The sequence below is a fragment of the Pinus tabuliformis genome, chromosome 6 (assembly GCF_031772625.1).
Source record: "Pinus tabuliformis cultivar Carrire ecotype Pingquan chromosome 6, CPIR1, whole genome shotgun sequence".
Classification (NCBI taxonomy): domain Eukaryota; kingdom Viridiplantae; phylum Streptophyta; class Pinopsida; order Pinales; family Pinaceae; genus Pinus; species Pinus tabuliformis.
This window is the reverse complement of record NC_142292.1, coordinates 1,999,045,984-1,999,056,816: the sequence shown is the minus strand read 5'-3', so window position 1 is coordinate 1,999,056,816 and position 10,833 is coordinate 1,999,045,984. Positions and strand designations below refer to the sequence as shown.

At 40.8% G+C, this 10,833-nt stretch overlaps 1 protein-coding gene across 1 annotated transcript; it reads right to left on the bottom strand.

The window, feature by feature from the left end:
* Positions 1-5,009: 5,009 nt before the first annotated feature.
* LOC149267262 (protein NODULATION SIGNALING PATHWAY 2-like) lies at positions 5,010-6,587 on the bottom strand. Its single transcript, XM_089410621.1, has one exon. The coding sequence runs from the start codon at positions 6,585-6,587 to the stop codon at positions 5,010-5,012; it is 1,578 nt and encodes a 525-aa protein (XP_089266747.1).
* Between the last annotated feature and the right edge of the window lie 4,246 nt (positions 6,588-10,833).

Genomic DNA, 10,833 nt, shown 5'->3' with positions numbered 1-10,833 from the left:
ATAAGAATTTTTGGAGATATTTACTATGCAGGGACTTGATGGAGACAACCAGAGAGAATATAGGAGGCTTGTCCACCTCATTAACTATCTAACTTAACCTGAGATCAAAGAATCTTCACCAACATCTCAAATTCACTAACAGTTGAGGAAATCCAAGTCCATGTGAAGATCAAAGGAAACCAGATCCACAAATCTCGATATTTTGAAGGGAAGTGTTCCGCCTTTCAAGGGAGCTGCCCCTCAACTGCTTTTTGTATAAATAACCTAGCATAAAGGCTCATTAGGATTCAAATTTTTGTTGCAAATAGGAGTAGCTATTGAGAACCTAGTGCTTGACATTGTTATTCTCATTTTTCATATGATATATGTGACTCTTATTTTCTGCTAATGGAAAGTTCACTATTGGTCTGCATTTGAGTTAGTTTTGGAGGGCTGAAACACTTGGGTTTGGGCACAACATAGAGGCTTTAGTCCCTCTATTATATTTCTTCCGTGTTCCTTCTCAAGTTATTCCAATTCTTTTCTTGTTTTAGTAGATGTTATATTAAAAAATTTGTAGTTGCAGGTTTGCCTATCATCTCTCTTGTGGGGAGAGTGATTGGGAGATCTACAATAACAACCCAAAAAAAATTGTTTATGACTTCTTGGAAATTGTTAAGTATTGGATTGCAATCCTTGTGCATGTTTAGCTTCTACAACTTCAAAGTCAGAAACATTGGTTTCGAAATTGGAATTGTGTTGTAGGTTAGTGTAGATTTCAATCAAATTCAACTCATATTTTCCATGCTAATTTAATTTGCTATAATAGTGATCATTTGGTGCATGTGTTTGCTTGGTTGGCATGGATTGTGTTGATCCACAAGGGTGGGCACACCTTTATACATCCACCTAGGCCACTCCATATCCTTTCTATATGTCTCCCATTGCTTCCAAACTCTACCACCAAGAGCACTCTTCTAAGATAGATGGAGGAAACTGTGGGAACAAACTTGGTGTAAGATAGACCTCCAAGGGGTACTAGGCTTGGCCAAGGGATTCCCACACCCTTCACTCACCTTATTCTACCTTAATTCACCTTCTTCTACCTCCAAGACCCCATTCATGTCCTAAAAAATCTCTCAGACCCCCTCTTATGGCAAAACATGGCCTCCTGTAGCAATACAGAGCCTCTTGTAGCATTTCTTGTAGCAGACATGTAGAAATATTGTTTTCTTCAACAATATTTGCTCCAGATTTTGACCTTGGAAGATTAAAGTTGAATAATGACCCCCAAGCCTTGATTTCATGATTAGGGGAGACTCTATGACCACTCCAACCGTATCTCACTTCAACCATAAAACAACAGCTAGAATTAGAATTGGCGTTTTTTTCAATTATGTTGAAGGTTGAATTTCTCATTTTCAAGCAAGTTGCAAATACATAAATGACTCATGCAAGTAGGTTTTTAATTTGAATAAATATGCAAGTAGCATAGCATTGTTTGCTTCTGCAAACTAGAATAGTTTTTTTCCTTCATGCAATTTCAATTCAGCGTTTACATTGAATGAAAGACATTTTCACTTATGTAGTTAGAATCATGTCCATCCCCTTACAATTATGACATGATTTTCTCTTTATAGTTAACTAAAGGAGTGGTCTCTGAACATCTTGATATGATTTCATGACTTAGGGTGACACGAGTTGAACCTAAGCTATAGTGCATATAGCACTATCACCAGACTAAGTTTGTAGAAACCCAAGGTTGATAATTTAAGTTGAGAATCCCTTGGGAGTTGCAACATTCTTGGTGAATTACTACGTCTCATTAGAATGCATTAGGAGAAAGTTCAATGATTGGACTGGTTGAATAATGTAGGAGTTTCATACGATGATTTTCAAAAATATCCCATTCAATAAATCGATAATAAAAAATAATAAAGAGAGTGATATGTGTATGATAAACTACCTGTGAAGCAATTTTTTGGCAACTGAAATGTCTTTTGATAAATGCACCATCCTACAAATTGTATATCCAAATAAATAATTCTTAGTATGAAAAAATTCTTGCAAGGAAGGACTCAATGAAGTCCTCATGTAGAATGAACATGTGACAAAAATAAAAAATATTAATGAGCATGAAAGGAAGTATGCTACCCATCACCTATAGTTGGTAATTATTGTTCACACTTTGAAGATGTGGGAACACTACTTACATGGATGAAGGTTTACATTGATGATAGACTATAGAGGGTTGAAATACTTGTATTATCATCCATACTTGAATGCTAAGTAAGTGTTGTGGCTAGTATAACAAACCCCCATTATTATACATAGTTAATAAAATAATGGGGACCCTATTGAATTTTTTCTTCATTAAGCCTATAAATATTCTATTTTATAGTTGTCTTGTTTAGGACATTTTAATTTTCTTAGTTTAATTTCATTTTTTAATGCTAATAAATGTTTTTCAAAAGTTCATTTCCCTGAATTTCTAATTTGAAGTTATACAAGGAATTCACATTTCATAACACAAAGGGTCCCATTAATTACCAACCTTATTAGATTTGTTTGTATCAAGCATCCCATAAAGAGTGTAGTTCACAAAACCTTTATAAATCCAACAACATTTTTTTGATATAATTATAAAAGTATTTTCATGACACATGATGAGAAAATCCTCAGCAAGTAACATGTTGCCAAAGTGATGAAATGTAGTGATATTAATACTAAAGAAATGAGGGAGGATATTATGACATCAACCAAGGGTAATGATGGTGACTGTAGTACCCAACTAAGGCCACATGGGATGAGGGTACTGTCACATCAGGAAAATACCTGAGATAATGGTGGTCTTAATATTATCTTAGTACCATAGTGAGGGAGGACAATTATCTTAATGTTATGTTAGTACCATTGTGATGGAGGATTGTGATCTTAGTACTAGAGTACCACTAGCTATGGTAGTACCGAAATGATGTTGGCATTATGGTGTTCATGGTTGTAGCTAGCTGGTGTTGGAAATGGTTTCATGATGGAAACTAGCTCATGTTGGCATTGATGTTAACCCTTTATAGCCTAGTTATGTATTGATTCCATCCTTGTAGCATGGTTGCAACTAGTTGAGTTGGCATTGAGCTAGTTGTGTTGGCATTGATGTCAACCTTATGATTTCAACCTTGATGGTCAGATGATGGTCGTGTGTGGTTGATGGTTCCTCATGTGCTAGTGGTGTTTATGTTCTTGTTCATGACCTAGTGCAGGAACTGGAGGATGACTTGTTGTAGCGGTGTGTTGGCCTTATGATGATGTTGGAGATGATGGAGATGTGCTTTAGGGTTGCTCAGATGTGTTGCAACTTGTGAAAGTGTCAATGGAGAGTAGAGGACTTGTTGGCAGTCAAGTCAACCCTTGTTTGTTGGCTTCTAGGTCAACTTGGTAGTGGCACTTGGGAGACATGTTTGATCCATTTACAGAAGTGTCACAAGGCTTGGAAGTGGTTTGGAGGCATGTACAAGAGGTGATGAAGGTGACCAAATAGGTGGCAAAGGTTTAGAGATGAGGTTCTTATGTTTTTCCTTGTACTCTGCCCCAACGACAAGGATGAAGGCTTAAGCGTGTGGTTGGAAGTCTCTAGCTGAAATTTGGCAGGCCTGTCAGTGTGTTTACAACCAAAATATGCCAGTTCTTTGGGTGTGATTAAGGCTTAAAATGAAATTTCCTCTGCATTCCTCATGCACATCCGGAGTATTTTGACATGGAATTTCCTAAAAGGTTCTAAACTAATTGAAAAAGGTAGAAATTGGTCGGAAAATGCCTCCTTTAGGAGTGAAAGCCTTAAGTGCACAAGTAATGGTGATAATGGTTGGATTTCATCAACTTTGTGTACTCTTGATCCCATTCTAAAAGTGAATTTTGCCCCGTATGTTTTATACTTAATTTTGGAGCTAGGTGTTGATTGGTTGAGTGATATGTGAGTGAGAAGGTTGTAGAGAAGAAAAAGAATGCTCTAGACTTGCTTGTGAGCAAAGATAGCTAGTGCATCAATGTAAATGGATGTGAGTGGATCAAATTGTTGAAGTAGAGATATCATTTTGCAGATTGGAATTGATGGAGCTATAGCAGAGATTGTTTTTAGTAAATGGAGTAGATTTTTATAGGAGAGATGAGACAAAGTGTGGAGTGTCTCATACTTTGCTGACTAATCCATTTGTTTTGCAGAGTTGCTAGTGTTTATGGTAGATTGTTTTATTGCTGCAAATATATTGAGGGTTTGATGTTATGAGTTATGTTTATGTTGCTGGTTGGTTATGGTATTGTAGATTTTATTAGTAGATTGGACATAGTCTTCCTAGCCGATCAGTGGAATCGAGTCTCCTAACTGATGGTAGTAAGCTCATCTATGTAAAATATATTTTGCTTGACATAATATAGATTCAATGCAACAGTAACAGCAAGGATATCATGTGTTCTCATGTGTGATTGATGTGTTGTGCATGTTTATTGTTTATGTTGTTGCTTATGGTTTTTGTTTTATGCTCATATGGTGCACATGTTTATGAGATAATTTATTTATGGAAATGGTTAATATATGCATAATTCAATAGAAAAGTTTTAATTGGTGAAAATGGCTAAAAAAACACTTTTGATTCAACCTTGGAGTAGTGCTCACAAAAAAGATTATATGATTTATATGTGAAAGCTAACAGCCTTTGATTCATACAAATTCTTATTAGCCTCATTTATTTACATCACAATTTTTATACATGCACAACATTTGTGCATTCACAATGAATACAATTACAACACATATAATTAATTAAAAGTATGAAGATATTGATATAGAAACAATTCCTCATCAAATATAAAATCAATGCAAATGCTAATCATTAAGTAAAAATTATATTGTAACTATTACTCATAAAATTAAAATATTAATATAACAAGAGCTAGAGGTCCACATCCAAATAACCAAACTGTGGTGACGGATGAGTGTGTGTGGCTCTACCGTGCTGCTATGCGCAGGATGATAATCAGGTTGTTTTCCATGTAGAAACCCACACCAAAGGGGTACAACCCCATTTCAGAACCACTCGATGATCACCCACCAATTCTACTTCATAATATCCTCTAACCCCACTCCCCAGCGCATATTTCGCATACAACATATTGTCGTTGCTTATGCTACCTTCGCCATAACCACACTCGAGAGGGAGGTCAAGAACGTTGGATTTTCTGGTATCAGGTGGGCCACACGCACCGCTACTCACAATTCTCTTTGCCATGGCCGGTCCAAAGAAGAAGCGTTCCACCATTGCTCTTGCAAGCCCATTCTGTGGGAGTCCAGCTTCAAGCGAGTCGAAAATGGTGCACAGCTCCTCCAGACAACGACAGAAGCTCTCCAAGAAGTTGGACATGTTTCCCTCTGCGCCATGTGGGCCTGTAGCGAGCGTAACGGCCTCGGGATTCAAGTGGCGTGCGCCGACCAGGAATTCCATCAACTCCGATTTATTTCGCAGATTAACCATGTGAGGCAACTGCCATATGCAATTCACCATTACAATCTCCCCCTCACGAGACGGCAGGAGTCCGTCTTTCAGCCCTTTCAAGTCCGTTTCCTCGAACGAAAATGGTATCCCCACGGAGCTTGCGTACTCCGACAGCCTTCTTCCCGTGTGCCGGCCAGAGTAAACCACACATTCTTCCTCGTCCTCGTCCTCGTCCCATTTGATTGCTGTGATTCTCAAGTAACCAACACCATTATTTCCATTATTCCTCAAGGTCTCCATTAATGGCGGCCATTGCATGCCCTCCATTATATCGAAGTCGATAATATGGATTCCCACATTATTACCACCGCCGGTGGCCGCTACTGCTTCCAGAATGCATTGGTTAGCAGTAAAGTGAGGTATTTGGATGTAAGGATAAGCTACATGCAACAGCTTTAAAGCTCCCAGAAAATGTTCCTTACTGCTATAATCATTTGGCTCCAAATGAGCATGGGAATTCACCTTAGAATGAAGGAGTGCAAGCCCATGATAGAGATAGTAAGCCACTCTCTCCATGCTGGAGCCTGTGGGAGAAACCAAGTCTCGCAACCTGCAGAGTATGACCTCCACTGCATCTTGTGCTTCCTGCGACATTGCCTCTGCGCACGCTGTCAAGAGATGTACGAGCCTCAAACCTTTGTATTCCATATCCTCAAGGGCGCCATAATCGACATCGACAGAGGGCGGGCCAGAGTAAGAAAGCGGTTGATCCGCAGCAATTAGAGCAGCTGGATACTCATTGTTTATCGGGCATTGGAAGACGTTGGCATCACTCCGAGGACTCGATATCGGATATTCCTCTATTTTATTATCGTCATCTTGCAGATCTATATCAATTAAATACTCTCCAATTGCCTGCAATTCTGTTGGCAACGAATGGTTGTCATCAACGAGTAAATCATCCCATGGCGACCATTGGGCTGCATCCAAATCCACGTCCAACTGTTCTACTGCTGCGGAATTAGTATCCCAATCGACTTGCGGCAGACAAGTGAATACATGATCCCAATCTAATTGTTCAGAAAACCATGATGTTCCAGTTCCATCTTCCATGCTGCCCATTTTCGACACTGTAAAGGTTGAGCCTCACAGGATTCGATGCCAGAAGAAAGACATGCAGGAAAAAAACTGGATGGCCTGAAATTTTATAGTGATGAATTACTGATGATGTTATTTTACAATTTCAATGTATTTAATGGTTAGAGCATGTGTTTTAAAATGTATTTAATGGTTAGGGTATGTGTTTTAAAATGAGAGGGTTATAAATTTAATAGTCAAATCTCAACTAGAGGGGTAGAGGGGTAAAGTATGTATGTTTTTATAGTGATGAATTATTGATAATGTTTGTTGGATACCTATAGTAATAGGTTTCATATTTCATGATTGGCAAGAGAAAAGCCAAATATGCTCTGCTCTGGTATCCCAAAGATCCCATATTTCCTAGAAAGCAAGAGCTGGGTAAAGTGTTTCAAGTATTGAGGACCTTATTTCAAATTTTGTGGATGATTCAACAGTCTAATCTGGATCATGCCATGTTTCAATTTTGAGTTGTAGAATAGAGAAAGAGGTCTGTCCAAACAGCTTAATCTTGGCAGACAAGTAGTTCAGGTAGAGAAGCAAAGGTTCCCAAAAGTTTAATCTGGGACCTTGGAAGACATAAGGGTAGAAGTAGATAGAGAGAAAAGGAAAAAGCCAAAGAAAAGAAAAGGCAATTGAGGGTTGCAAGTCCAAGTGCCCCTCCAAGAAGAAACAAAAAATGCTAGGCAAATAGTTGGGTAGGCAGTTGTGGTTGCAGAAAGAATATGATCACCATTACACAGGCATCAATAGGTCTCTTGCCAAGGCAATAAATCTATCAGCAAACAAAGTGGTGAATTCCATGAACTCACAGCAAAGAGCATCACTAACTTCTTTTCTTTCCCTCTCTAGTCTATCACTAACACCCCCTTTCTAATTCCCCTCCTTCATTCATATTAACTCCTAATTCTACTATATAACCTCCCTTATCTTACCCCCACCCCTAATATTATTAACACTAAGGTGTATAAAACCCCAAATCTTATGTATATTCCCTCCCCTAGGCATAATAGCCGTGTATTGTTCAAAAGGGACCAAAATGGCATCTGGCCACTTTGGTGAACCTATTCCACCCTATTTTCCCTTTGTTGCAAGTCAATTTGCCCTTAAATCACCTCTGCACTGATAAAACCCCTCTCCAAACCCCTTTGGCATATAAAACCTTTGCAAAGGCTAATACCCGCCTCTGGCACGTTTCCCAATCCTACCGCATGGTTGGTTAATCAAAACATTTGAAAAAAAACCCATAAAACCCACAAAGTTTGATTTTTCCGCCCGCACTATCAAACGCGTCTTTTTCTCCTCCGCCAGCCGTCGGATCAAGCCCATCAGATCCGACGGCCCACATCAATATCGGAGCGCTTCCTGTGGCGGCACGTTAACCTCCGGGAAAGTGACGTTGCGCCTTGTCACGCCTCCTCCACGCGTCAACCGATGGACCATCTCGGAGCCCGCTCTGACAGCCTCTGCGCCGTACCTAAACCGCCCCGAGAAACCGCGGCGGTTAAGGCCTTAACCGTGACCGCTGCAGTTTGACCGCCACCTACCCGCCGCCACGTCATTGCCTGCTCGTACCTGCCTCTCGTATGGGTCCACCTCACTGCTGACTGGATTGCCACCTCGCCTCCCCTTTGACCAGTCACCCACTGCCACGTCGCCCGATGACGTCAACTGACGTCACCTCACCATGACCCACCAATGACGTCATGCTGACGTCAGCAGAAAAAAGCGCCAAATTGGTAAAATAACCCATATTTACCAATTTTCCCGTGTTTTTACCATTTTCACTGTGATTTCTGCTGAATGCTCTGCATGACCGTTTGAACTCAAATTTTCGCCAACCAGTCAATTAGCCCGGGTGACCTCCTCAAACAGCAACTGTGCACCTGTGTTTCAACCTCTGCTCGTCGAATTACAGGTATTTAGACCGTCTCGCCCTCCATACGACCTTCATTAAGCTTAAAATTGCTCAGAGGGATAATAGAACCATAAAAACGATATTTGCACCGTTCATTTCCATTTGTTCATCCACCATTGTCATTGTGAGGGCCAAGAAGTACCTGCAGAGCTTTAGAAACCTGCAATCCTCATAAAACCTCTGTAATTCTGCGTTTTCCCGGCAGAGCTCCTAATAGACGTAATTCACCCGATTGGAGAGTTCAGTTAGGCCACAGAGAAGTTCTGTCACTAGACTCCAGTAGTATTTCAATTGCTATTGAGAGAATTCCCCTTGAATACTCAAAAACTCAACTGTTTCCACAGAAAACTGCCTCCAGACTGTGTTTTACTATTCCACCTGTCTACCTACAATTATTGCAACTTGAAAAGCTATGGAGACCCCTATTGCACTGAATATTAAGCCCATCAATGCCCCTCACCAGGAATTAGCATGGAAAGCCCTGGGGGACATGGACTACCAAATGCTGGATTGGTTCCCCATGGGAACCAAGTACAATGTGCTAATGTTGAATGAATTAAGAGCCCAGCACCTCAGTGGGGCAGATATCTTGGGGATTTGGGAGTCAAATTTGCCCATATACAACCTTCCCCAAGTCAATCCTATGCCAGAGCTCATTTATAGCTGCCAGGAATGCTATGACCCCAGCCAAAGAGCAGTCATGAGCCCCACAGGCCTAGTCCTGTTCCAGATCACCCCAGAGAGCATAAACCAGATGCTGTGCTTCAATACAGCCAAGAAATTGACCCCTCTGTCCATGCAGAATCTGATTAACACAGGGATCAAGCTGTCCAGTGACCAGATTGTCAAAATCAACCAACTGTTTGTCACACCAGGCTCTGAAACAGTCAGAACCCCTCCTATTGGGTACCATTGTCTGAATGAGTTGGGCAGAATGTTGGTGGATCTAATTGGCTATGTCCTAGGATTCAGGGGGCTGGAAGATGTAGATGAAAGCATAATGGCAATGCTGTCCATATTTGCCCCTGGTAAGCCTCCAGCTGTGCAGTATGATTATGCAACTTACATAGCAGAGAAAATCCATGATCAGTTCATGAATTTGAAAAGGGAGAGACTGTTCAGGTACTCCTCCTATATATATCATTTATTCCTTTTCTATCAGCCAGCTACCTTCTCTGTTCCTTTGAGGCCACTCAATGCCCAAGGAAGCCCAAGATCAGTTGTTTTCTGGACCTCTGTTTTTCATTTTACCTCAGTATCACCCTATACATACTGTGAGTTTATTGATTTATTTGTTCATCCGGCCCTAACAGCTCTGCAAGGTACTCCTCCTCCTAGATTAACCGATGAAATGAAGAGGATTCTACATTTGAACAAATCTTACAATATTGGCAACTGGTACTTCTACCAGAACCACACAGTCATTAGGATATATGGCTGTGAATTGAACCCATTTAGATTGCCAAGGTATGTCCCCATGAGGCTTTTTGCCTTAGAGTATTTCAGGCAGTTTGGGAACTCAGATTACCTTCACTTTCAGAGTAGAAACAAGAAGTCACAATTGAAGGTAAGAAGTCAGCTAGGTTCCTTCCTGTATAACAAGAAAGAGGAAGGGTGGAAAGAGGCACACAGCATCCTGGAAGGCCTCAGATTGCAGACCAGTTTTGAATGGATTCCCTATGACCCCAATCATTCTATCTCCCTCAGGAGAATTAGATACAAATTGGGCAACTATGCACATAAAAGACAACCTGAAATTGAACAGTATGCCAATGCACTAGATTGGGAAGAGGGTACAGTAGTAGAACAAGTCACTGAGGTAGAATTACTTGAGAAAGAAGCTAGGAATGTGCAAAAAGAAGCTGACTTGGAAACTTGTGGACAGGTGCCCCTCTCCTACAGAAAAAAAATTGGAACAGCTGCTAAATCTTCAGCAGCACAGCAGCAAACTACTGAGAAGACACCCCAGGCAGCAAGCAAAGACAAAGGAAAACAGGTGGAACAGCCACCTGTATTGACAGAGGAACAAGTTGACACCTTGCTACAGCAGCAAGAAGAAATGGAACAGCAAGAACTGGGGCAGCAACAAGAAAAAGCACAGTCCAGTGAACAGCAGCCCTTGCAGCAGGAAAAGGGGACAGATCAACCTAGTAACACTGAGCAGCAGCCCCAAACAGAGGTGCCTCCCAGCACAGACACCAATGTAGACACCTCAGTCCTCCAAACACCACAGAAGGAGGATGTGACTAGGAAAAGGGAGAGAGAGACCCCCCACACCTCATCCTTCATCAGAGGAGAGAAGAGACAAAGACT